General features: G+C 40.4%; 1 protein-coding gene across 4 annotated transcripts; it reads right to left on the bottom strand.

Moving 5' to 3' along the window:
• Positions 1 to 16,073: 16,073 nt before the first annotated feature.
• On the bottom strand, positions 16,074 to 24,910 carry LOC310823173 (RING finger protein 122). 4 transcript variants are annotated; one of them, XM_083695928.1, is made up of 8 exons: positions 24,814 to 24,910; positions 23,814 to 24,725; positions 23,299 to 23,370; positions 22,280 to 22,436; positions 19,211 to 19,253; positions 18,937 to 18,978; positions 18,564 to 18,646; positions 16,074 to 16,830 (listed from the first exon to the last, which is right to left on the bottom strand). In XM_083695928.1, the coding sequence occupies exons 4-8, from the start codon at positions 22,387 to 22,389 to the stop codon at positions 16,710 to 16,712; spliced, it is 399 nt and encodes a 132-aa protein (XP_083552054.1). In that variant the 5' UTR covers positions 22,390 to 22,436; positions 23,299 to 23,370; positions 23,814 to 24,725; positions 24,814 to 24,910; the 3' UTR covers positions 16,074 to 16,709. The 4 variants fall into 4 exon arrangements, with proteins under 4 accessions (XP_083552054.1, XP_083552055.1, XP_083552053.1 ...); XM_083695929.1 differs by having other exon boundaries at positions 23,299 to 23,347; XM_083695927.1 differs by lacking the exon at positions 23,299 to 23,370 and having other exon boundaries at positions 23,814 to 23,929; positions 24,414 to 24,725.
• Between the last annotated feature and the right edge of the window lie 2,771 nt (positions 24,911 to 27,681).

The raw sequence follows: 27,681 nt of genomic DNA, 5'->3' as shown, positions 1-27,681 counted from the left end.
GGCTATCTTCCTATCCAGAAGCTTACTTTCTAATCTCAACCCTAGTCTTCGGCACTTTGGCGGCGGGACATTTAAGCACTCCCTTGAGGGGACTCCACTGACCCAAGTAACTCAGGTTTGTGAAGGAGCGCCCGAGACAACTGCTCTAACCACCTCCGTGCCAAAAATAACAAATTAAAACAAAAAAAGGTTCAGCAAAGACACCGAGATGCCTTTGCTGCTATGCCTGTCAGCAAGTCAGTTCCACACCCCACAATCATACACCTTTCAGACTCAGACGTCCCTCACAAGGATGTTTGTCCTGTTAATGCTAGCCAAGTCACTCCTCCTGTAAATACTAAACAAACCACCAACCACGCTACAATTAGAATATTCAGTTTAAATCGTGATATGATCATATCGCAGCCATGCAAAAGCTTTACATTATCACACAGGTGATGCACACATAGTATTGTTCAAGTCGAGGCACGCAAAAATTAGAAGCAGATTAGATTGCCTGTGTTATACATGCTCCATCAGTGTCAGCATGATTATTCTGTGCACTATAATTCACTACTATTATCTGTTAATGGAAGTGACCGATCAAAGAGAGAGAGAGAATGAGAGGATCGCCTTATCTTAATTAAGCGACTAGCCAAACAATCACTCAATGGTTAATTATATTATTTTTAAATTGATTTATTGATTCATTACAAATCAATCACAAATAATCAATCACTAATTCAATTCAATTAATTAATCCTTAATCACAATTGACAATTGTCAGTTATCCCCAATGGAGCAACCAAGCAATTAACCAATTAACACTGCAATCAAACAACCGATTAACCAATTAACCGATTAACCAATTAACCATGTAATCAAATAACTGATTAACCAATTAACAATAAACAAATCGACTACCCAATCAAATCAAGAAGCAATTAACCAATTAGCGACTCAATCATCAAATCAAGAATCAATTAACCAATTAGCGAATCGGTCATCCAATCCAATCAATGGCCAATTAACCAATCAATCAAATGATCAAATAGCCAATCAATCAATCAACCTTTTAACAGATCACCATATTAACCAATTAACCAACTAATCACTTAACCAATTAACCAAGAATCAATCGATCAATTAATCAAATAGTCAATCAACAAGTCCATATAGCGAACTTTAAACATCAACCAAATAATAGCAGTCTTACTTTGACGTAGACTATATGAGGCGAGCTGTTCTGATGTCTCTCACAAATCGGTCTTTTCACTGCTATCTGGCGCTCTCTCTCGGGACCTCTGTCCCTCTCCTGTTTTGCTCGGAAACAAAACATCAATTTCTTGTTTAACATCAATTTGATTAGTTCTCTCAAAATAATTAAACATTCAAAACAAAACATACAGAAGATACTAGACTAAAATAAGATCAGAAATAAGAAAAATAAACTAAAAATGGAACGAAAAATAAAAATGGAACGTTACTTTTTCCAATGTTTTAACAGTTTCCAACATCTCAACGTGCACTTGAGACGTTGGCAACAGGCCCAGAAAAACTCATTGTAAACATCAGTTACATTAACCGTCTGGCACTAAGATCTGCGTAAACATGTCTATATTAGGCATATAGTATCGGCTAAACTTTACAGCATTAAGACCGCACCCTGCCGACCAATAAATTTACACTATTTTCAAAGAACAATAAATTTACACTATTTACAATATGCATATTCTACAGAGAAAGAACAGAGAGAGGGAGAATCTCAGAGAGGCACTATACGGTTTATGCTTCGTTTTCTGATTTGAAGCCGCTCAACCCCAAATCAGTCAGACGAACAGAGGCTCTCGAGCGTTCGCGCACTCGAAGTCCCCTGCCCGCTGAGACAGGAGGTCGAACCGCAGCAACCAGATCCCCGCATTCACGGAATAGAAATCCCCAATGAGAAAGAGAGAGAGAGAGAGAGAGAGAGAAAGAGAAAGAGAGAGAGAGAGAAGGCCTTTTAAATGAGATATTTACAGCTAACACTGTTACTTAGTCATATTGTTCTCAATTTAAGAACAAGGGTATACTAATTTTATTTCATACGTTCTCTGGAAGAAATTAACTCAGATAGCCCAGAGCAGGGAACCCACCCCTGTCAAGGATCTGTAATTTTTCGAGCAGGCAGCCATTCTATTTTTAGAACAAGGGAGCAGAAAGGGAGCAGGGGAGACAGCAGTGAGAAAAGCTGTGCGCCTCTGTTCCAGGATGCATCATCGATTACAAGAAATTTAACTAAACTTAACTGCCTGAAATTTAACTAAATTTAGCTGCAGATACTTAAAAACTCAAATGTAGCCTGTACCTCAGACGAAATTACTGTACAGCGTCCCTCACAGTATTCATCGAGTCACTACACCATAAACCTGTACCTCAGACGAAATTACTGTACAGCGTCCCACACAGTATTCATCGAGTCTCTACACCATTTAGTGTCTTCCTAAATTTAAGTGATCACGACAACCAGCTGATCAGACCAGTTTTGGAATGTTAAGTGACGTAACTCCAAATAATTCAAACTAATTACCGAGTTTTTAGGGTTACATTGAAGGGTCAAACCTCCAACAGTTAGGTCAACATAACACTTCACAGACACTCTATACTTTGTTTAAATTTAGCAGACATGCAACCACCTTCAATTCATCTACCTGGTTCTTTTAAAATTTGGTCGATAGCCCACAGTCAACTTGACATAATAGCCTGTACTTATCTTTTGAGGCACGCACCCAGCTGATGGCCTGTTCTTCTGCACGGCTATCGGTTGGCCAAATCCTGTTCGTGACGCCAATTTGTAGTTAATAAACTTAGATGAAGAAAGGAAGCTGCAGAGGTCCGGATGAGTCAGTTTAATCGTCTTTTATTAATCATAACTTCATCGTTACAATCCACGGCCAGATGTTGGGGCTCCTATACAGTCAATGATGTCCCCTCCCGTCTAGTCTAGCCGTTCAGTCTTATATATAAAACAGCATGCTTTGTCTTCCAGATTTGGGCATGCAATCCCTAGGCCCACATTACTCTAAACATTTTCAACCTATACTTATGGTGATGTTCATAGCCTTAACCAAATAAGGCTATTCCTAGCACTGTCTCTCTTGCAATCTACAGTGGCCAACTGCATGCTGCATCTTCCATTGTGCACAACACTGTAGGCTATTCTTAACACATCAGGCCTTCTTCAGGTCAGAGCAAAATACACTACATTCCCAAGATGTTGGAAACATTCCTTTGAGATTCTGGTCTATGATGACATGATTGCATCACGCAATTCCTGCAGATTTGACAGGTACACTTTCAAGCTGTGAATGTCCCGTTCTACCACATCCCAAAGGTGTTCTATTGGATTCAGATCCAGTGACTGGGAAGGCCTCCGAAGAATACTGAACTCATTGTCATGTTCATGAAACCAGTTTGCCTCCGGTAAACGGCTATAATCAGTTCAGTTATACACCATGTCAGTAATATACAAAAAAAATAACTGTATAATAAGTGTCCTCAAATATGTTCGGTGTGAGTGTAAAGGGCAATAGGTGGAACTTCGGCTATCGTCATTTACTGACAGTAGCTGGTGCCAACATTTGATATCAAACAAAAACTGTTGTCCTCAACTCAATGACATTGGGGAACCATGTCAATTTACCATTTGAGATGGTTCGGTTATAATTAAGCCTATTTCTGGTTATAATTAATTGCAGTATTTGGGCTTGGACATATGAACTAACTGAGGTTAGCATTTATGCTAGTCAACTGGCCTCTAAAAAACGGTTGGCCAAGCGTCATGGAAACGTGACCACTGACCTAAGGAGCTAGTTGGCTCGCGCTAACCAAATAGACACCAGCTCGCTAAATTACCTTATTCTGATGGTGCTTGTATCGCATTGGTTCGTCTTCAATTTGCCATCGTGGAGGCTAATCCATCGTAGACATAGTAGCTAGCTAGAATCCGCGACCACATGGAAGTCAGGAAGGTCCAAACCCGACTGACGGTCAAATTAAATGCTTAATTCCGAGATGTTTAGCCCGGTGTTCGCATATTTAAATGACCATAAAAAACTATGTAATATTTATTTAAACTATAGCAGTGCAATCCAACCATTTTCTCAAAAGAAACTTTCCAAGCCAGGTGTTGTTCTACCAGATCGACCTTCTCACCGCAACCGCCATCTGATTCCATAACGGCACATCAAGATTATTTATAGCATTTGAACGTGCCACCTAATGTATTAATACGCCATACATGCACCAAGTGTATAACTCGCGATAAATGCAAAAATATAAACCTACACAGGGATACAGATAGTTGTCATCATACTTGGCAGTAGGTCAGGTACAGACAACCCAATTTCCAACCTTTTCCAACCACGGTTTAACGGTTTAAATAGCACGGTTTATTTATCTAATATATTACTAAAGGCTACAGTTGCATCCTTTCATGTGACAGGGCTGCGGTTGTGTTGCTTTTTCAAAATACACCTGTGGTTTTAATTTAATAGTTCACAAATGATTTTATGGTAAACTGTCAATAAACAAACTTGTTTATTTACCATAATAGTTGTTTTTTATTACAATAAGAACAATAGAATATGGATTCAATAATTTATTCTGTCATTAATTTCTTAAAATGTGTTATTGTGCATGTGCAGTAACCTGTGTGTAATCTGCTTAATTGCAATCTAACACTTGGGCGCCAGGAGCTCCAGAGATATTCCAATGTCCTATAGGCATATAATCCTATTATATATAGCAACATAACATATATCACATTGATTATGCCGTGTGACACGTGTGTCCGACAGCAAAGCATCATCAATTACTCTGAGTTGGTGTATACAAAAAAACATGTATGACTGATTTTGATTGACAAACACAATCACCTATGCTATCTGTAAATGATGCATAGAGCAAACTATCATGGCGTAATAAGGTTAGGGCGGATGACATCTTAATTTTTTTTTATTTAATTGTCAATAAACAATAAACATTTGTGCGCAAACACATGGTTGTTTTTCCACATTAATTAGAAGGAGAAACAGCAGTCTCTTCCTTTTGTTTTTAATGCTATTTTAAAGTTGAAGTTGAAGTTTTTAAAGTTACGTGTTTCCAGTCAAGACAGTGTAGACATCCATTTAGTATCACTAGAGGTATTTTACAGCTCTGTAATGGTCTCAAGGACAACACGGCAACTGACGGTATAACTATAAATCTCAAGGCCATCAAATGTAGATTTTTTGTATAATTCATACCACGTCAAAATCTAAATCTAAATCCTGAATTTATTGGACTCTAATCTGCATCTTATTCTCTTTTTTTGTTCAGAAAACATAGCAAAGTATGAGAATGTAAAGGAGCTATTCAACCCATCCACCAGCCCATACCGAAAACACTAGCTTTACGGAGGGTACCATTCTTGCACCCACACGAGATCACTGTAAGTCTGCAAATTCTAATTCAAGAGCGGTTTTACATTATGTGTCTCCAGGTGTGTGTTTGCGCGTGTTTGTATGTTAAAAATCTAAATTGCAGGACAGGTAGAGGAATACAGAGTTGATAATTTCCTAATTATTAGCATAATTGTAAATTAAATCGAAACCAGGGACCTTGCAATGATATGGTATAATATGCGCCTTACGCCACTGAGCGCCCCCAATCAACCCATCTTTAACTGTATCCTCTACTAAAATAACACTCTCACTTTCTTTCAACGACCAAGCAAATCTATGTGTTGTCCAAACCATCTTTACACTTTTTTCTACTACCAAAATAAGACTTTGTAAGCCCACAAAGTTTCTTCTATAACTTCTTTTTCTAGTTATTATTATTACAATTCTTCAGATTTTTTGGTATGCTACTCCTCCTACAGCTTTTAAGCTATTCACACCAATCAAACTTTAGAACTTGCAGAAGTCTAACTTGAGTTGCTTACATTTATCATTTTAATTCATTATACTTTTTACACTATTCAGATTTTTGTATTTTTGTATCTTGGCCAACATTCTGAGTGCCCCATTGTTATTGCAACTGCTATGGAACTTTCACAACTCTTAAATAAAACCACAGGAGAGCTGCAGAACAAATTCTTAGAATGATGACACAACAATGCACTCTCTTTGCTACCAGTTCTACCCCACTAAAACCATTCTTAACTACTCAACCATCCAACCTTCTACCCACTCCACTGAACTACCCCAGGCTTGTCCCATCTATCTATCTATCTATCTATCTATCTATCTATCTATCTATCTATCTATCTATCTATCTATCTATGACCTTCTAACCTACTATCTGTCTAACCTTCTATCTTTCCAAACTTATATCGATCTAACCTTTCAACAACCTAGCATCATCCTTTCTTCCTTTCACCAGTTACTACTGCTTCACTCAATATAACCCATACTGATTAACCTCTTAATTATTTTGATCTTTCTATTGTAGCCCTATGGAAAATTAGGCCTAACTATTAAAAGTTCATTGATTAATAAATAGGAATTAATAAATAGTATAAATAGAAGTATAAATAGAATAAGTTCATTAATAGAATACATAGGACTTAAAAGGGTAAAACTATTACTATGTTTGATATTGAATATTGTGCAAAATGAATAGAGTTTCATGGGTTAAGTTCATGTATTGAATTATTTACATGATGTAAAATTTATTTTGTTTTCTTAAATACTATGTTCACAATGCTGGCAATACTGTAAAGGAATTTACTTTTGATTTCTGTGGGAAAAGATTCAAATGTAAAGTTTGTGCATTTTGTTTATTTTCATGAGCCAATGAAAATGTGAGTTGTCAGGTGGATGAGACGTTAGATTGGGGAAGGCGAAGGAAGAGAAAATGTGCTGCTGTGCGGTCAAGTGAAAGTTAATAGTGTGGAAATACGTAGCCCACTTATTTCTGTGTTTAGAACAAGGTAATAACGCGAGTGCACAACCCGTGAACTCTACAAGTTATTACGTTCGGCGGATGAACTGTTTTGGAACACTTTCTCTGCAGAGGAGTAACCGTTCAGACGGTCAGCCACCTTGCTTAGCCTAGCCTAGCTCAACAGTGAGATAGCTAGCTTTCTTCGGAGTGCTTATGGACTGTGATCGACCAACACGGGAGCTCAAGACGTCGATAGCAACCGGGAGAGACAGTAGCACAAAAGATTCCTGCCGTTTGAGAAAACTACCCCGGTTGCCGAGAGAGGAGCTTCGCGAGGCTGCCGGCTTAAGGAACTGGGAGTTTGGTTTTTGTCGTCTAGCTCGTGAGAGTGAAGGAGCCGCCATTTTAGGTGAGCTACAACGCACGCAAGCTACACGCGCCAGGCCTGCAACGCACTGGACTTTGGTATTGTTGTCGTAGTTATCATTGCCGGCTTTAGAATAGGTTTTATTTCATTTCATTGAGGTTTACAGTGTTTACCATTTGAATTTGGATATTTGAATGTGCACTTTAAGTGGTATTGTATTTTCATTGCATGCAAGCTATTTTGGGGATTGAAGATCAGTGAAAGAAGACTGATTTGAATAAATTAACAAAAGACATGGAATTGGTGGGACTGTGTTAATGTGAATGTGTAAATATTAATAATAAGTAAATATTTGATTTACTTTTAAATCATTTAATTGCCTGTGAATGATTATTTGCATTTAAGCTTGAACACATAGCTATAGCTTCTACATAGAGGGGAAACATTTAATTGCATGATAAGATATACTGTAGATTAAGTGGGAATCCATATGGTTAGATGACTTATGGACGGTACGTTATAAAAGTATTGCAACATAGTTATTACTGATACCTGTAGTGAACAAACAAAGTAAGCATACAATAATAGTTAGAGATAATATTTTATTTAAAGAATTCAGGTTAGCCACCCCTATTAATTGCCCAGAACAGCAAAGGGGCGCTACACTATACCTCCCATCTCTCATTTATCAATCCGTTCTTTCATCTATTCATTCATCATTTAAATCTAGCAACCTACTGTATCTCACTTTCTTTCAACTACCCAGAAAATGTATTAACATTATTATTACATAGGCCGAACCAAAGGAATGATTTATAGATATAGCATGGTTGGAGATATGACAAAGTTTCTATTGTATATTGGCAACTACTGTATATAGAATAGTGTATACAGTATATAATAAAATTCTACTAATTTCTGCTGTGATGAGAGAACATAAGCTAGTTATAATTAACATGAATCTTCACTTGAAGAATGGGGTATGTGTCTGTCTAATATTCAAATACTTTTGTACATTCCATGTCATTGAATACATATTTAAAAACAAAAGAAATGCTGGTAAAATGACAATGTCAGTGAGTAGCCATTCAGTGCAGGTGTGTGTTCTGTGTAAACTGCCCATCCTGTTACGAATCAGAGCTAGTGAACCCAAATGCAGAACACAGAGTCTGGACACAGGTATATTTAATGAAGGAATAGGGGGATGGGGAAGGCAGGGTAGACTGGGCGCGCAGGTAGGCAGGGCAGGCAGGTAATCAGACAGGCAGAGGTCGGGCAGGCAGACGGGTAGTCAGACAGGCAGGGATCGATACACGGGTAGAAAGTTCTAGGGGAGGCAGATAATCCGACAGGCGTTAGGCAGAAGCACAGTCCAGAAAAACACTCGTAGATCCGAAACCAGGAATCAACAGACAAGAAATGCTGGGACGTATAGGTAGGAAGTACTATGACGAACTGGCAGGGAATGAATGAAAAACCGGAGTATAAATCACAGAAGGGTGATGGGGAGACGAGCCACAGGTGTGTAGATGATGACGAGATGATGAGTATTAGTAGCCACGCCCACACCAAACACCCAGGCTGGGAAGAGGGAGAGAGACTGACACTGACTAGGTGGAAGTGGAGGGCGTGACATATCCTTTTTTATATTCAAAAGATAGCCCAAGATACAGTACGCAGATATTAATTAATATTGATTTAAAACAAGAATAAGGCCACATATTTATGGTCACATAATATGGAAATACAAAGTAGAAAATGAATTCAGAAACATAACAATAACTTCAAGTGATCTCTTGACCCAGCTCATTCTGAGAGCAATATAATCTTGGACAACAACAATACCTCGTGACACAGACTTCTATCTTCTATAACATGGAACACACTGAAACATGTTATTTGATATCAAATTATCATATTTATTAACCCTCCTGTGGTGTTCGGGTCAAATCTGGCCGATTTACAACTTTAGCTAATCATAAATATCGTGTTTTTCATTTGATTGCCTCAAGATCTTATGATATCCTCCACACTAGGCATTTGAACATATAAAATTGCTGATCACCACTTTCATTGAATTTTGAGTGGTTTAGTCAACTTTGTTACACCTGTGGTGTTCCCGGCCATAAGAAATGAATGGGAAACACTAAATTATGTTCATCCAGCACAGGGGTTCTCAACCTTTTGCAAGCTGGGCCCCCCCAAAGCTGGTTCATTGCAGTTGGGGCCCCCCCTCCTCCCGGCGCCACCCCCCCCCCCCCCCCCCCCCCCCTTCCCGGCACCACCCCCACTACACCACCTTGCATAAATAGATAGATAGATAGATAGATAGCCCTAGGCTAGGCTATTATTGTTAGGCCCACACTATTATTATTATTATCATCATCATCAGTAGCGGTAGGTAGGCCTATTATCATTACTAGGCTATTGTTATAATTGGCAGTAGCACCAGACTTCTAATGTGAGCTTGCAGGCATTATTATTATTATGAGTAGTGGTAGGCCTATTATCATTACTAGGCTATTGCTATATAATTATATGAGGTTACATGCTTTATTGTTGTTGTTGTTGTTGTTATTATTATTATTATTATCATTATCATCAGTTGGCCTATTATCATTACTAGGCTACTGCTATAATTGGGAATTGGCACCAGACCTCTGATATGAATTTATGCTTTATTATTGTTATTATTACTAGGCCTAATAGTAGGCATATCATCTGCATTTTTTACAGAAGCTTGCAGGTTGGCGATGTTAATGTGAGACCTGAGCCTGCTTTGCCTTGCAAAGATCCTCAATTCTTGGCGCAATGTCTGATAAACATAGCCTCAAATCATCCTTGATTTGTGCACGATTGCGGTATTTGCGGTATTTCATTCATCGTACCTTCGAAGCTTTTTTGCAGCTGGTGGTGCGTCGGTTGCCTTGTTGGTCCTCACTCGAAATCTCTCCATTTTTGTTTGGTTTTGAAATAATTTGGATGTGGATTAGTTGTGTTTTCAATCAAGTTTAGGCTATGATGTAACGATGTGTGCGTGTGTGGCTATGTTGAGAGACTAGTATTGGGGGCTAATCAGTCGGGACTTAGGCACGATCTTTAATACAACAGTACATAATAACGATTTTGCAGGCAATGCAGATTTTTTTTTTAAGACTTAACAATTGTAGTCCTTTGTGAGTGGGTGAGTGTGTGTGTGTCTTAGTCGCGTGGGTCGTATAGTTGTGTTGCAACACGGTGAAAAAGTTGCTAGCTAGTTAGCTAAGTGCACGCCTAGCAGTTAAAAAAATTACTGGCTAGGGCTGAGATGGGGATAATCTTTAAAAAGACTGTTTGTGGGGTTAGTCTTTAAAAAGACTGTTTGGGTTTTGAAGTATAGGCCTAAATAAATCGATATCGAGATTGATAACAGATAGACTAGCGAGAGTTGGCACAAGCGAACTTGGCAAGAGACTAGACTAGAGTGAATGGAGCTACGACGCGTGTGCGGACGCTTATATAGTAGCACTTACGTGACGTTGCGTCACAGGCTCAAAATACTACCCCCTGTATTGGTAGATTTGAAATGAAACTGTGTGGTTGATTTGTTTGTGTGTTATAATAGTCCAACCACTTGCATTTCGACATGGGGGGGAATCTGTTGCATCTCCTTTGTAGGTCTACTAATAGCCAGTGAGTCCGTGATTTTTCGTGTTTTTTTGTGTGTTTTTTTCCCCCTCCCATCCTGTAGCCTACTCGCGCCCCCCCGGGAGAGTGTCCAACAGTCAAAAGATGAAGAAGAGGCCCCTGAGGAAGAGACCCCTGAGGTGACATTCCAGTCCAAGAATGGCAACTTGCTGTGGTATTCATCTTCCATGGACAGAGAAGGCAGAGCAAGAGAGGAAAACATAGTGAGGATGACCCCAGGGCCAACATGGTATGCAACATCTCGTGTGGATGACATCAAGTCCAGCTTCCAACTCTTTTTACCAGAATCAATTGAGAAAACTTTACTGGACATGACAAACTTGGAGGGGAGGCGTGTGTTTGGGGACAAGTGGAGAGAATTGGACCGGGCAGACCTCCAAGCCTACATAGGTCTATTGATTCTGGCAGGAGTATACCGGTCAAACAACGAGGCTGCACCAAGTCTGTGGGATGCGGAGACCGGGAGGGCTATTTTCCGCGCAACTATGTCCTTACAGCAGTTTCATGTCCTCTCAAGAGTAATTCGATTTGATGACAGAGGTACACGACGTGCCCGCTGGCAAAATGATAAACTGGCTGCTATCAGGGAGTTTTGTGTTAAAATAATAGCAGTTAAAACAGACCGGCCAAATTTGGCCGTGAACACCATGAGTGGCAGGGTAGCAACGAACACTACAGGAAGGTTAATGGTTGATATCAAATAATGATTATGACTTAAATGTTTATTGTGTATTTAATGTTTATATGCTGGTTGCACTGGGTTGGGGAGGAGGGGAATTTCACCATTACTGACATTTCTTGAATGAATTAATGATAATTTAAGTGAGTGTGAAAGGAGTCACTAAAAGTCAGAATAATTCCCAGAAATTGACCTTCATCCACTTTTTAAAACCACCTTCCTTTCTTCTCCTCTCCCTCTTTTCCTCAATTCTCTTCTCCTCCTTCACTCTGTGCTCCTCTGCTCTCCTCTCCTCCTCCTCTCTTCTGATGTCAGACTTGCCCTCTCCTCTGTCTCTCTCTTCCTCCTCTCCCCTGATGTAAGGCTTGACCTGTCCTCCCTTTCTATCTGGTTCTTGTTACACTGTATCTTGTTTTCCGAGCCACTTTTTCCTCTGAGCTTGAGGCTAGGTCTAGCTCCTTCTTTGGCTCCTTCCCCAATTCTTTACTGACCTCCTCATCTTTCTCTCTTATCTCCTCCTCTTCTCTCTGTTTTCTGTTCTCCATCATCACTTTCAGTCTAATTTTCTCCTTTTCCAGACGTTCTGCCAGCTTCATTGTCTCCTCCTTCTCCTCCTTCTTCTGCCTCTCTGCTTCCAGATCTTTATTCCTTTTTTCCTCTGCTTGTTTCCTCTTTTCATCCAACTTCATCATCTTCTCTTCCAATGCCTTCACTTTAATTTCCTCCTTTTTCTGATGATCTGCCAACCTATTCCTCTCCTCTTCCTCTGACTCTCTGCTTCAAGTTTTGTGTTCTTCTTTGTTCATCTCGCTGGCTCTCACCTCCTCTAGCTCTTTCTTCTTCTCCGCTGTCTGTTTAAGAAGATAAAGATTAAGATTAAGAGAGAGAGTAAAAGAGTAAAAACAAATATCGAACAATAGACACCTAATGCTCAGGAGTGGAGCAATTTGGCAGCCATCTTACACTGGGGTCCAGTTCTAAACCAGCTACAGTATAATAGAGCCTATAGCATTTTCTTCTCTCTCAAGCCGTCTGCTTGACAGCATCAATTCCTTCCTCGTCTTTTTGACGCCTGGACCTCATGTCGTTTTCCTGTGTAGAGAGAACAAGTGAGAGATACTGTACATTACGTTGTCCTGCCGCCAAAAAACAAATTTAGTTTTAAAAAACATTAAAAACCCCCATCTTGTATCAATCACTGCGTCTCGAATTTAACTGAACTATATATACAAATATGAATATGTATATATGAATATTGTGTAAAAATGTGTTTGTTGTTTCTTGGTGTCTTGACAATATATGACTCTTATCTTATTTTATTTGTGTTTGTATTGTTTTAAGGGGGGAATATGTATTTTATTCCCCTTGAAAATATAACTAAATAACCATGCTGATCCATTACTTATGCATGTGTGATGCATGTGTGTGCACCTGACAAGACCCTGCCCTTGTGCCTGAATTTGCTTTTCTAAAATGTTCAGGACCTTTCTGGGCTTACACCACTTGCATGTTACCTGCAACTTGCTTGCATGTGGCTCATTGGCTAGCTATCAATGGGAGCCTTTGGGGTAGTTTAGGGAGATATACGGTGTAGGGCAGGGCTGGTTTTAGCCTGCTATATTAGGGTGGGCTGGTAGAAATAATAGGTGGGCAACTTGGGCGGTAGGTAGCCCAGAGGTTAGAGAAGTAGACTAGTAGCCCGAAGGTATATGTACAGTATATCCATCCATCCATCTACAACATCAGTCTCCTGTTTCCCTTGGCAAAAATTTGAACAAATTCATCCATGTCTAAGGTATTTGTTATCAATTTCCCATGGGCCAAGATCACCAAATTCCTCTTTCTTTCATGTAACATGGTGTGACGATAGGGGGTTAGGATTCGTGACAGTGTGGAGAAGAAACTCTCACATGATGCTGAAGACACACCAATTACCAGGGCTGTTACATACAATTTATGCAACACATGAAAAGCTTCCTTATACTCCTGCATGTGTTTACACACAGTGGGCAGGTCTGTTTCATTTGGACATTTCTTGACCAACATTGGTTTTTCCAACAAGAATATCATTTTTCAGACTCACATCGTCTGCCGCAGTACCAGCAAGCACATGCAGAGGGCGCAACAAGATGGAATCTAGAAATGCACTAGATTTGGGTACAAGACTGGATATGGCTGTCATTAGGTCTACATTCTTCTTCGAAAATCAGTTTTCCATTTCTGAAATGTCCCTGTCAAGGATGTTGAGCAGGGATCTTTTCAGAGACTGACAGGGGGTGGTGGTGGGATCATAAGAATCTGTATGACCCACAGTTGAGAGCACAACACTTTCACCAAGGTGTTCACTCAATGTTCTCCTTCTCTTTGGAGGATGTGAATCATCCCCAGCAGGTCCCACTGTAGCCTTGGTGTAGGGTATCCGACAAGGTTTTCTGTCTCAGTATGAATGCACAGCTGAGCTGGTAATATGTGAATAGTGTCTTGGATCTACTTTGAAACACGTAGACACAATTATATTAAGCCCAAACAAGAGCCTCTACCACCCTCACGCTGTTGTATTTATCCAGCGAATTTCTTAGTTACTCAACCTTAAAACTAAGGATTCTTGTGATTGAAAGAGCAGCCGCTATATAGTTTGGAAATGCATGCATAAGCATGAACATGGAAATTAACCAGCCTACGGAGACACTTGAAAGACACTATTCGCATAGTACCAGCCCAGCTGTACATTCATTCTGGCTGGAATCGATGTACACTATGCAGCTATACATTATCTGATTACAGTCATCTTGAAATAAATAAGTGTGCATCTGATTTAATTTGGTTTTAACAACCTCTAATTTATTGAGCCAATTTACAGTAGTAATGGCTTGTTTGAAACTTTTTAGGCCCAGAGATTAACGCACACAGACAAATGTGACAGAAAAGTCCCCTGAATGAAATTGCAGTTTATTGCTGTTATTTAATCCCTAGTTACAATATTGTACATGTAAACAAGTCAACAAGACAATGACATATTACTGTTCTCTAGTATTTACTGATTAAAATGGTATGCAACATGACTCCTCATATGATGTTAGTATTAAGAAATATGACAAGAAATCATTTAACTGTATGGGTTCCTAATCCCATAGGAATGACTTTTGTCCAGTGGAGAGATTCTATATAAATCAAATTTGAGTAAATATTCTTAATGATGAGAGTATAAAAGATTTCAATTTGGATAGAGAGGGACCTAAAATATAAAATTGGATATATTGTGGGAGTCACTGTAGTTAAAATATATGTGTGTGTGTGTGTGTGTGTGAGCATGCATGTGTGTGCGTGTGTGTTCTGCTGTGCAGGAACATGTGAGTGGGAAATCCCCAAATCTAAGCAGCACAACCCCCTTCTCATTCCTGAAGTAGTCATGACTCAGTTTGACCTCTTTGTGAGAGAGACAACATGGCGCTCTCATCCTGTTGCTTGCTGGTCATTTAACATAAATAAAAGTTCACAAACACACACACACACACACAGGTACCTGACTTGTCCTGAGACTAGCCACTGGGAATTACATTTACATTTACATTTATGGCATTTAGCAGACGCCTTTATCTAAAGCGACTTACAACAAAATTGAATTGGGAATGAGGTGTATAGATTCGGACACATTTGGCCTGTAGTCCATTGTTCCTACATTTGAATACACCCATTTGTGGATTGGTATAACATTCGTATAGCATGGTCTTATAAGTAACAATCCACCACAGTATTTTTGAATAACTAATATCATTTGTTCATGGAGGTTGATGGAAAAACAATGAGCTTGTACTGCTAATTATTTGTGTGAGAAAATAGAGAGAGTGTTAGACTCTCACAAGACTGTCCCCTTGACACACATAGTACTGTAGTGTGTTGTTTGTAAGAGTGGAGTGCTGTTAAATCCACAAATAACAGGCCTTTTGTTAAATTCTAGTTCAGTCTTATGTAAGACCACAACTTGGTTAGAACAGGTTTAGAACCAGCTGCCCTGTTTGCGTAAGATCTGAGGCTAGGAAGTCTTATCAACTTTCTTATTTTGGTCACATTAGGTTTCCTTACAGAGGGGGACTACTTCACAGTTGAATTCTCTGCAAAGTAATTTTGGTTCAGAGCTTGTATCCATTGACGATGAATATTTGAAGATGAAATCGTAAAAGTAAATGGGTATTATAAGGACATACAGTAACATTGCATCATATTGTCAAGGTACACATATACAGTTATGCACTTGATAAAGAGTCCTTGAGGATAAAAGCACAAAAAAAGTCTACAACTTATTACCATTGTGATCCTCTTTCATGATAGCATTCCGACTCCTGATATGTATTCATGAATTGTGAGCAGTGCTTAGCTACAAGCCCCAAATCCAAATTCATTGCAGCAGTAAAAGGTTTAAAATAATGCTTTAAAATAAATAACATCAGAATCTTCAGCATCACTACACTTTATTGAAAGCCAGTTAGCCAGCAAGTTATTATAATACAAAAAAACTCAAATAACTTTAACTATGCTATATTTCATTCATGTGTTATTTTAAAAAGGGCCTCTGCACCTGTTGTCATAGCGTCTAGGTACTGTATGAGTTGGGCTGCTGTGGGTGTAGTATGAAAGTGTATAGTCTACCCCGGGCACACATCTTCACTTGGCAACAAGGTGGAGGCTATGGTGGTCATGGGAGAGGGTCTCTCCCTCTCCCATTGGCTGGTTTTCTCCCTCTCCCATTGGCTGGTTTTTGTCCTCTTGAACCCCATTATGGTTCTATGAGTACCTCATTATAGTCTCCTCTGACACACCTTCAGGATAGGGAATGGAGGTACTGCGTGATGGGGTTGGGAGGGTTGAACACCTTCAAGGCCGGAGAAGGTTGATCGCTTCTGGAGCTGGACAGGTCTTTGACAACTCCAGGGGTGGGGTCTGTCTGTGGGAAAGGTCGCGACAGGGTGACTGACTCAGTCAACTCGGACCAGGAGGTGGGCTGTAAGGGTCCGGGTGGCTAGGTGAGGCCCCCACTGGGTGTGGACTTAGGGGCAAGGTGAATTGGGGTGCTGGGCTCCCTCTTTTCTCTCATACCTCCAGAGGGCTCTGGGGCCCCTCTGTGGCCTGCAGAGGGTCTGGCTGTAGGCGGCAGATAGGCTTGTTGCACATGGGGCAGACACTGCGGATCTCCAGCCATTTTAGCAGACACCTGAGGAGGAGAGGAAGGAAGAATGGATGATCAGATCATGCCTTCTCCTCAGATAGAGATTTTTTTACTTTTAATAGCTCGTTATTCATCAGTTTAATCAACAAAGAGTGCCATATACTGTGCATATTATAAGGTAAAAAATGTCCATCCCCAAATAAACTTAAGTCCATCATCAGCATTTCATAGCACATTATTACAGCTCCAAAACGTCATTGACACCTGCTAAGTTTCAAGAGAACCCCTGAAACCGTAGCCACAACTAAGGACTTGAAAAGTGCTATGGTATCCAGGTCTATGCTGTCCATTTTCGCCATATGTGCTTTATATATGGCCAACTTGGCCTGACCACAAACTAAATTAACAAGAGAACAGCATGCCCTCCTCTGGGTATACTTTACCCCCAAAATAAACACAACAGTAGAAAACCTAGATTTTGAAATAAAGGTTGCAGAAATATAAATAGTGGGAGCAAATTATTGCAGAGATAGAGAGAGAGCATTCAAGGGGAGAGGGACATGGAGGCTGAGGACAAACAGCTTTAAATGTTAAGTTAACTTAATAATAATTTAAAAAAATAATACAACATTGCTAACTGTTAAGTTAACTTAATCATAATTTAAAAAAATGCAACAGCTTTAACTGTTCAGTTAACTTAATAGTAAAAAATAACAACTGTTAAGTTACCTTAATGATAATTCATTCAAGTTCTATCCAGTAGTGTTGTTTGCATCATTACTAATAAAAAAATGTTTGTTATGCAATTAAAAAATACAAATTTCAAAATAATTAGAATACATTGATTTCTCTGTGATACAGAGCCCCTTAGAGCTCATGATGAAGAAAAAAACCCAGCCACACAAATCTGTTACCTTGGTTTACTATTTACCTAAATCGTGGGAACGGATTGGTTAATTTGAGGGAGCAGATTAATAAAGTGAGGGAACGGATTAATACATTGAGGGAACTATTTATTAAATTGAGGGAGCGATTTATTAAATTGAGGGAAAGAAATAGTAAACCAAGGGGACAGATTAGCCCCAATGTTTTTCTCCACTATGAACTCTAAGGGGCTCTGCACTGTGATGTACTGCCATGGTTGCGCTGTTCTGTTGAAAAAATACTTGTATTCAATTATTCTTAATTGTATTGTGAGGTCTCCACTCTCCATAATAATAAAGTAATTATGTTGATTGTTACTGGTATAATACAATTGGTTATGAGAGATTGGTATGAATGGGTAAATATGTGTGTGTGTGTGTGTGTGTGTGTGTGTGTGTGTGTGTGTGTGTGTGTGTGTGTGTGTCTGTGCGTGCGCACAAGCATTGTGGCCCCATCATAGTGAGGATATACTTTACTCTGCCCCCACCAGCAACAAAGTTGCCCATCCCTGCCCTACAGTCAGGGATGTCATATTTGCACCATGAGCTTCAGGGCCAAAAACAGGAGACTCGCTGTTGGGAAAAAACAGGCTCATAATTCAAATGTCTGAAGTCACTCGACATGTCGGTGCTTCTCACTTCTAGAGCACACAGGAATGTGAATGTTTGTCTCTGTAGTCTCGCTTGCAGCCCCTGACACATGGCTTGTTTTGAGACCACTGTACTTGTATCTGATATTTGACTTTTGTATTTCAATGTTTTTTTTATCTCTCCTCCGAATATGCCCTCAGATGTTCACTTCAACTGTTCACTAATTTAACGCTGTCAAAGCCAGGACTGCGGGAGGGGACTTACTTCTTGTGAAAAGCATGTGAGCAGGGACACAATCCGAGTTCGTCTCTGCTCTTGAACTCCTCTAAGCACACGGCACAGGTCTGCTGTAATATGGGAAAGAAACCATGTTAACCCTCTTACTCACTACTATAACCCACTCAGTCATCACCCAAAACCTTTCACTGACAACCATCTTGCACACTCATAGGAGGTGATACTCTATGGTACCCCTACTTCTCCAACAGATGGCAAAGCAATACAGGGGTTGGAAAAAATGTGAGACTGCTCATAGTATAACAAGGACATGGTGAAGCTGAGGGCTAAATTGCATCCCTGCTTGAACAAAACGTTCTTGTTAGTGAAGTGTATGGCCGAAGCAAAGCAATCAACTTACTCCTAGAAGGCTCAGTTTCTTCCCTGCTCCTTTTAAAACAACCTGAAGACAAAGATGCATTCATTTTAGAGTCAAATGTTTTCTTCTGCATACAATTGCTTTACTGTATCCATGAAACAATTACACCGTACCAGACAGAAACTACAACTAGACAAACTAAATCAAATACATATTTCATAATTTGTGATATATATATATATATATTGATTCATTAACTGTTTGTGTGTGAAAATGATTGCAAATCATTCATTGATTCACTGTCAGTTCAAATTACCTCATTGTATCCATACTGCTCCCTTGTGCCTTGTCGCCTTATCCTGTAAAAAGCATAAAGAAAGATTGTGATGCTGTGTAGCACACATGAAACTACAGTACACTAGTAGTAAAACTGACAAGACAAAATAACATATCATTAGATCAGGGCCCATGCATTGGCACTTGGTGGGTCTCATTATCTATCTATCATTCAGATTTGTCTCATCATGTGTCAGCTTTGAGACCAGCTTTAGCAGGAAAGTCAGAGCCCATGTGTCAACGATTGGCCACATTACAGCTTAAAAGGACCTAAAGACGAGCACATTTCAGTGGGTCTTTTTGTGTCTCCACCTGGTTCAGTCAGGACACTTACGTCAGTTTAATAATTTTTTAATGAAAATGGTAATACATTTAAGTTTGGTGTAATTGTATAGCTCCACGTTTAACAACATAAAATACAAAATAAGATAGGCAGGGAGCCCATAACTTATCAAACCCCCCCATAGGTGAAATACAGAGCGACTGAGCGGGTGGAGGCGGTGGGTCGGACAACCGACAATATTATTATACCATAGCCAGTGGCGTCACACTGTTTAACCATGGTGGAGTGTCCCTGAACATGTGATGATGTTTTCCATACGTGTGAATCAGCTGGCCTTCACCCTGGCATTCAACTTAAAGTGTCCTGCTTGAACTAACGCAGGCTTCATTTCACCCATACAAGGCGGGATGCTTCCTACATCATCTATGTGTTCACAGTGAATCCATCACCGCTTTTCTGCACGTGTTAATTGCTGCGCACCATCGCATCTCCATGTCATAAATTAGCGGTACTCAGTGCTTTTGTGCTTGACACTGTCTTTTGATTTCATCCACTTTGACGTTTTTATGATGCTGAGGACCATCAGCCCATCTTCATCAGGGTAGCCGTTGACACCTTGAAGGTTGACGTGGCAGTACCAATGATTTCCTCTGCTACCTCTATCAAGCGGAGTGTTTGAGAGTCATGTAAACAAATGCTTATCAATTTTCAATATCAGAGAGTGTGAGAATCACAAGGATTGAAGATATAATCACAAGTAGTTTATTCACCACACCTTAGAAGCCCATGCATCCGTGAGAAACACTGATTCTAGTAAGACTACTCAGTGACTGAATCTACATAGCGACTTAAACACCCTTTTCTTAGAGGACACCAGCTGTGCACTAGAGGAAGAGTCAAAGAAACTTTTATCACTGCTCAGTTGAGTTTTCTTTAATCCGTTGAGAAGACTAGATGACCTTCTTCATCTGAGCTGTAGTTCTGTAGTCATTGTTGCCCCATTTCACGTATAGAGCAGCCTTGGACACATAGGAACGCACCGTCTTTAGTCTGGAATCTAACCAGTCTAACCATAGCTGAAAGAGGCAAGGCATGTGGCAGGCCAACGTCCAGGCACCTTGAGCAGGATAATAATTTGCACCATGCACTCAGCCAAGTTTGTTAAGGCCCCCAAAACGAAGAGGAGCTGCATTGCAACTCAAACATGCACGTCTAGACAAGACCAGGAAGAGAAACCCAAACTATACACATAGCAGGACTAGCGCGTGTTGGGCGTCACCCTGCATCCAACACAATAGTTAACAAGTGGACAGTAAACATGTTGTCCCCCACATATGATGTACTTTAGCACCCCTCTATAAAAGGAGAGTGATGGAATGAAGGAGGACGTTTATTCATAAACTTTTTACAATCACATTCTGTGACAAAAGAGGAAAATAATTTGGGTTCCATTAGGCTACTATTGTACTAACTCTGTATTGATATAAGACGCCTCTACTTCAAACACAAATTTCACTAATAAGACAAAGTAAGCTAAGCTAAGACAAAATATTTGCACAGACAAATGATTTGGTCACAAATGCTACTGGCTATAGACCTTGGTTACACAATTCTATTCTGCATTACAGACTCACAAATATTATTCCTAAATTCTTTAGCTATAGGCCACTCCGATTTCATTCGAGACTCAAGATTCAAGATATTTATTAGTCATATGCACAGTAAACAGACAGTTACACCACACAATGAAAATCTTACTTTGCTAGTCGGTGGGGGACAACAAACAGAAATAAAAGAGCTGGAAGGTTCATTTGCATCCCATTGTCAAAATGTGTTAAACACCGTCCTGAAGAAACTAAGTAGGCCTATACAGTCCTTGACACTATGGGATGTTCAAAGCCAATATTAGCCTGCACCAGTTAAGATGACAAGCAGTAGATCAAAACTGATCACGCAAGCCATCAGAATAATACCATAAATTAAGGCCTCATGTTGCCTCAGCCCCACAATGTTGTCTCTGGTAATCAGCATGAAGACAGACAACCATCTGTACAACAAATATAAACACTGAGTGCCAATTAAAATCATTCTCATTCCGAACAACAACTGAACAACTGAATAATATAGTTCATATGACGGACAGCTGTGCCGTTTGACTTAAAGTGTCCTGTCTGAACAAATGCTTCATGTAACGTATGGCTGCATGTAAGACAGTGTCAGATGATCAAAGAGTACATTTCACTTCCAATGAAAGGAGGAGGGACCAAATCTGAAGGAGGGAACCGAATTTACTAGCCCCAGAGAACTAAGGGTGCATTCTTGACCAACTTTGAAACTTGTACTTCCCACCAGTGATCTTGGACCTCTGAGCTTGGTGCATTCAAGTGATTTGAGGTCGGAAACTCCAAACAACATGGACACCCGCAGATGGTGGCTAACAGTGGCCAGTTATAACATCTCATGTATGAAAACAAACATCAGTGTGTATTCAACATCTTAGAAAAACATTGTTATATTTCCACTTTCCATTAGCTAAACTTCTGAAATTCCTGCCATGCTCGTGTTTACTTTCTTGTTGATATGACGTCAGGGAACTAGTAGGACTTGAGGATGAGGATGATACCCGAATTTCCCACCTGCAAATTGGAGGGCCATTCAAATAGATTTTCTTCCGCTCAAAGGCCTGTAATTCCACTTTCCGAGACATCATGAATGCAGAGTAATTTAAAGTGGGACTAGGACTAGGACTAATGCTGTGAGCCTTACCTGAACAGGTAGCAGCAGAACATGAGGCTCAGCATGAAGATGAACAGGCCGATGCCCAGGATGATGACGTAGACGTTGAGGGGCAGGTGGCGGATGTCTTCATCCGTCATCTTGCAGAAAGGATCTGATATCTGCAATCCCGGGCCACACAGACATCCTGGATTGGGACACAGAGAGCCCTTTAGAGACCCATTACAAAAGACTAGAAGGGGCTAAAATATCTGTTGCGTCATTGTTGGTCACGGGTGCAGACATTTGAACAAATGATGTATGTGTGCTCATTTACAGTGCACAGAGGATGGTTTACATCTAAGGCATTCATATGTGGCATTTCAAGACAAATGGTATTTAGTGATGTGAGTGTTTCATTCATGAAGTGCACAGAGGATATTTGACGTCAGAAGCAAGGAGATGAAATACTATTAGAAAAAATTAGGAATGAGCCACATTAGCATGTGCGTGCTTCACTGTGTAGTGGGTGGGTCTCATGTTTAAGTCTCTAACCAGCGCTGGACTTTGGATTAAAATCATACCCTGTGTGTGTGTGTGTGTGTGTGTGTGTGTGTGTGTGTGTGTGTGTGTGTGTGTGTGTGTGTGTGCTTCTGAGGCTTGCCATGCATAATGCATACTGTCAGCCACTCTGCAGCCTCTTTTTTCATATATCAATGTAACACTGCTTCCATTGTTGAACTCCAATGAGTTGCATGAACTTTTCACAAAATACAGAATTACTACTTCAGTTGACAAGTGAGATGTCACAGTGTGTGATGCTCTGCGTGTGTGCGTGTGTGCATGCATCTGTGTGTGCATGCGGCTATTACAGACCACAATGACAGTAAACCATGTATTCTGTATATGCTTATATTCCCAGGTTCTGGCTGCCCCTGACGTCTGGCTGCCCCTGAAGTTGGCTAATTGCACAAACAACTGATCCTCTTGACAACTGATCCTCTTAACAATCCTCTTGATGATACATTTGTTTTTCAATCAGATATTTGTGTTCGGGCACACACACTTACACCAAGTGTGTGTGAAGCAGAGGGGAAGCAGGGTCTGGGCTCTTCAAGTCTACAAAACACATTTCAGTCCATCTCCAGCAGCAACATTTGGGTAAAGAATGATGCTAGTTAGTTAGTTAGTAAATCTTTGATAATCAAGACGTAGGCCACTCTGAATGTATTCTGTCTGGGAGTGTTTAGGCCCAAACAGTGTTGGAGGGGAAGGCACCCACTTAAACAGAAAAGAACAGACGATTCACAGGGCCCTGAGTTTTTCCTGATGCCGTTGCCTGCAGAAATTCTTACCAGGAAAAAGGCTGAGCCCTTGTTACTGCTTATAGCCTCCTACTAGGGCCCAGGTGTGACAGCACAGGGTTATAACCTACACACTGTGCAATGAACCATTGTAATGACACTACATTAATACTGTCTCACACTGCACACATTAGTACAGTCTCACCATTGCACATTCACTATTACACCACTACACATAGTGTCCACTCATTGTTACACCGCTAGACATAGTTGATACTCACCGTTACACCACTGGACAGGGTGCATGTACTCAGCCTTCAGACAGCCAGGGAGATGCAGGGAATCAAAACACCAGGGGTCCACGTCCTGCTGTGTCTGGGGTCAACTGATCTGTGCCCTTTGTTGGGGGCGGGGTCAAACACTGATCAAACCTTGTAGTGTTTGTTGGCTATCAACTAACCTTGTTGAGACCAGGCTTTTTTTTTTGCTATGGCTATGCTTGGTTTTCCTGTGAATCCTTATAAAAACAAATCACTCATAGTTGAAATATCCACACTCTCAGTTGAGATCACAGACGATTCTGGCAGATGAGCATGATGACAATATTCAAGCAGAAACTGGATCTGGAATTGGATCTCCTTCACTTGTCATGCTCAAAAGCAAATACAGTGTAAATAGGCAAACAGAATCTAAAATTGCAACGGCCCCCTCTTCATACACACAAATAAATAATAGGGCTACATAATAATCAACCCTTGTTTGTTTGTGTTGGGGATGAACTTCCAACCTCTGCTGGTTACAGCCATGCCAATGTCATTGACAAAAGTCTAAAAGGAGTGAAAAACAGTCCAAATCCCAGTGAACACTGGTAATGAACCTACTCAGCTGAGTGGAGTCGCGGCTTTGCTTTGTCTCCCTTCAAAACATTGTCACAAGGCTGCCCCCTCCCCTCCTCTGAAGTCCTCTGTTTTCCTCTGTCTCTCTCTTTCTCCCTCTCTCTTGCCTCTTCTCTCCTTGGATACTCAGTTTCGCGTAGATTACCTCTCGCTGTGAAAACATGGGGAAACAAAGAAAGGTAGGCGAACACTCCCCAGTGTTCATGTGCAAAGCAGGTCCTCTAGCCTGCGACACTGGCGTTGTGTTCCTTCCTCTTTCAGCCAGCCCCCATTATCTGCTTCCCTCCTCTCTCCCACCTAAAAAAGAGAAAAGAGAGAGTGAAAACAAGCATAACACTGATCAGGTTAACCCAGGCAGACACCCTCCTCCTGTTTCCACACTCACTCTCTTCCACTCTGTCCAGCTTGCTCCTAATGGTGCCGAGCACTTCTCCTACAGCTTAGTTTGTAAACAGATCCCTGCTCATGTGATTCGCTGTCTGCATCACAGCTCTGCTTTCACCAGCTCCCTCCTCCCTCTCTTGCTCACTTTCCCTCTCTCATTCCCCCCCCCCCCCCCCTCACACTCTTTCCAGCTGTAAGCCATTTGGAGGTGAAGGCAGAAGAGGAGGCAAACAGACAGAACCACAGACAGACAGGCATGAGGTGTGTCTGGCAGGCAGGCAAACAGACAGACAGACAGACATATCCAGTGGGGTTTGGGCAGATCATTAGGCACGGGGGCAGCGAGACAGGAACACAGAGTGAAATGCAAGCAAGCAGTCAGACAAGAGGAAGGATGGACAGACAGATATATAGATAACCACACAGACAGACAGGTTGACCAGATAGACTGTATGGTAGTGAGACAGCAACACATGCAATCACAGATAGGCAGTCAGATAAGCATGATAGATATAGTATTAAGAGGACAAGGAAGGAGAAGGAGAGAGTTCTTTAGCCCTAGCTGAATCTCCAGAGCTGCAGGTGCTCTACCTCCACTTTCTGACTGATATGTGGAGGTGCAGGGTGTTACCTCATCATTCTGAGCTCTGCGGGAGGACGACCTTTCTAAAACGGTCTGTTAATGCAAATCGAAATTCATCAAATGCCGGGTGGGTGTCAGAAAAGATGGATGTGAATACTCATTAATTTCCAAAAAATATTCACAAGCAGGCTATTACTGTGTAGCACCACGCTAGTTTAGCTACGCTTTGAGCGGGTTCACAAAAATTGACTGGATTACGCTTCACCTGTGAGTGTGTAATTCATGATTGCTGTGCCTAATCACTAATGGGTTTTCTAACCTTCAGCAGACTGTCTGGAGAACGGCGAATTGAGTCTAACCAACCTGAGTTCTCCTGACAGCGTCGGTTGCCGTCTGCAGGTCGTAGCTACACAATGCACTTTTAACAAAAATGGATCTCACGATGCACTGGTTGTCTTTGTCTTCTTTGTCTTCATCATCAACATACATTTCTAGCATGACATATAACGTTTATTGTAATTTTTAAAATTCTGACATTTTATTCTGACATTTACACTGCGAGTGTAAGGCTATTTGTATTATGAATATGTTTTCTGGATGCTTCCTATTTCAGCTTTCTAAGTTTGGTGAACCACAAATGTCAAAACAAGAAGTAAAGGGGAGAAACATCATTAGGCTAGTGCGCAAAGTAGTAAGGCTGTAGTATTTGTATTCTGGTATTTCACGGAATGTGGCTACATTGTAATTACAGCTTTTTTTTCTTCTTTAGAAATAAATCTCATTAAAATCATGCCAGTACATGATGGTAACACCATTGGACGGTTTAACATATGATAGCGAATGTGTACTGAAAGTGGTTTGTATTCCGAAATTAAATAGCTTTTCTCCCTTAACAATAGAAGCCTCGGGCCTTCATTACTAACCAAAGTACCCAGAGTGAGGTCTGGAGACCTCCATTTGTTGAGGTTAGTGTAACAGTGTATCATTGAATTAGATCGACACCAATCAACAAATAATGAACTGGCTGTCTTTAGTCAGGACTTAAGAATCATACGAATAAAACGTTTTTTTTTAGAGCTTACATATTGACTATAACATTGACAGACATAATTGGTGTAACTCTACTCAATCTGAAGCAATAATGACATGTAATGAAATATAATTATACATATTTGCAAGAATACATATACACCAGTCATTTGCTAAAGTTTAAAAAAGTAATAAAAAAAATAAAAAAAAAGTGGACAAAAGAAATCGCTTCTTCTTTAAGGCAAATGCATCAGTAAAGATCACAGACAAATCCGTCGAAACTTATGCTCCACCATGCAAACCACATTCAATACGAATATTGATTTGGTCTCCTAGCTTATAACAAGAAATCTAATTACTCACAAGTGTTCCAAATGTCTGTAATCAGGGCACATTTGTCTGTCTCCCTGCGTGTGGATACCATGCCCTTATCAATCAGACACACATACAGTACGCTAGAGCCTAGATATACACACTGGTGGAGAAAATATGGTGGTTCTAGACTGAGAGCAAAATTATGGCTTGAGTAATTGGCTAGCTTCTGGCTAAAGCTGGCTTCTATTCACATGCAAATGCGCATCGATCATGCAAATAACTGTTATTGTCTTTCTCTCTATGTGTGCGACCCATTATGGTTGAAATGGGTAAGCATATTCATAACTGTCAGTTTCGATTCACGATCGATGAGGAGAAAAACTACGGTGAGGGAGCAGGTGTTAATCATGCCTCAGTAAGTGACTTGGAGATGTCTGTGTAATTTTGAAATTGCAACAATGCTTTTATGTTCAAAACAGACATTTAGGAAATGTCAGGGAAGGAGGAAGGCATGGGTTTCACAATGACATAGTTATTTTATTATAGTGTCGCTCCTGTGGATCTCGGTTTGATATGACTAGTGTTAAACCTACTCTTCACATGGTTTAAGCAAGAGCCCAATTTGCTTGACCCATAGCGGAACGTCAGGTGACTTCTGGAATACATTTCAATTAAGTTCAAGGAAAAACGTACGTTGACTAGCTGATAGCCTCAAGGTCTCTTCTTTTATTTTTTTACCTATTTTCTTAGACGGAAATGTATGTGTGTGAGAGAGAGAGGGAGAGAGAGCCACTGCCAATCTAGCAAACCATTCAAATGTTTTGTCATCATCTATACAATATTGTCACTAATATCAGAAAAATATGGAAAAAAAGATATATACTTGCATAAGTTCAAATTAATAATAGAGATGTTTACCTCTCAAACTGATGCCACCCATAT

Source organism: Argentina silus, assembly GCF_951799395.1.
Source record: "Argentina silus genome assembly, chromosome: X".
Taxonomy (NCBI): domain Eukaryota; kingdom Metazoa; phylum Chordata; class Actinopteri; order Argentiniformes; family Argentinidae; genus Argentina; species Argentina silus.
Note: the sequence above shows the minus strand (reverse complement) of the source record. Positions and strands in the feature narration are given on the sequence as shown.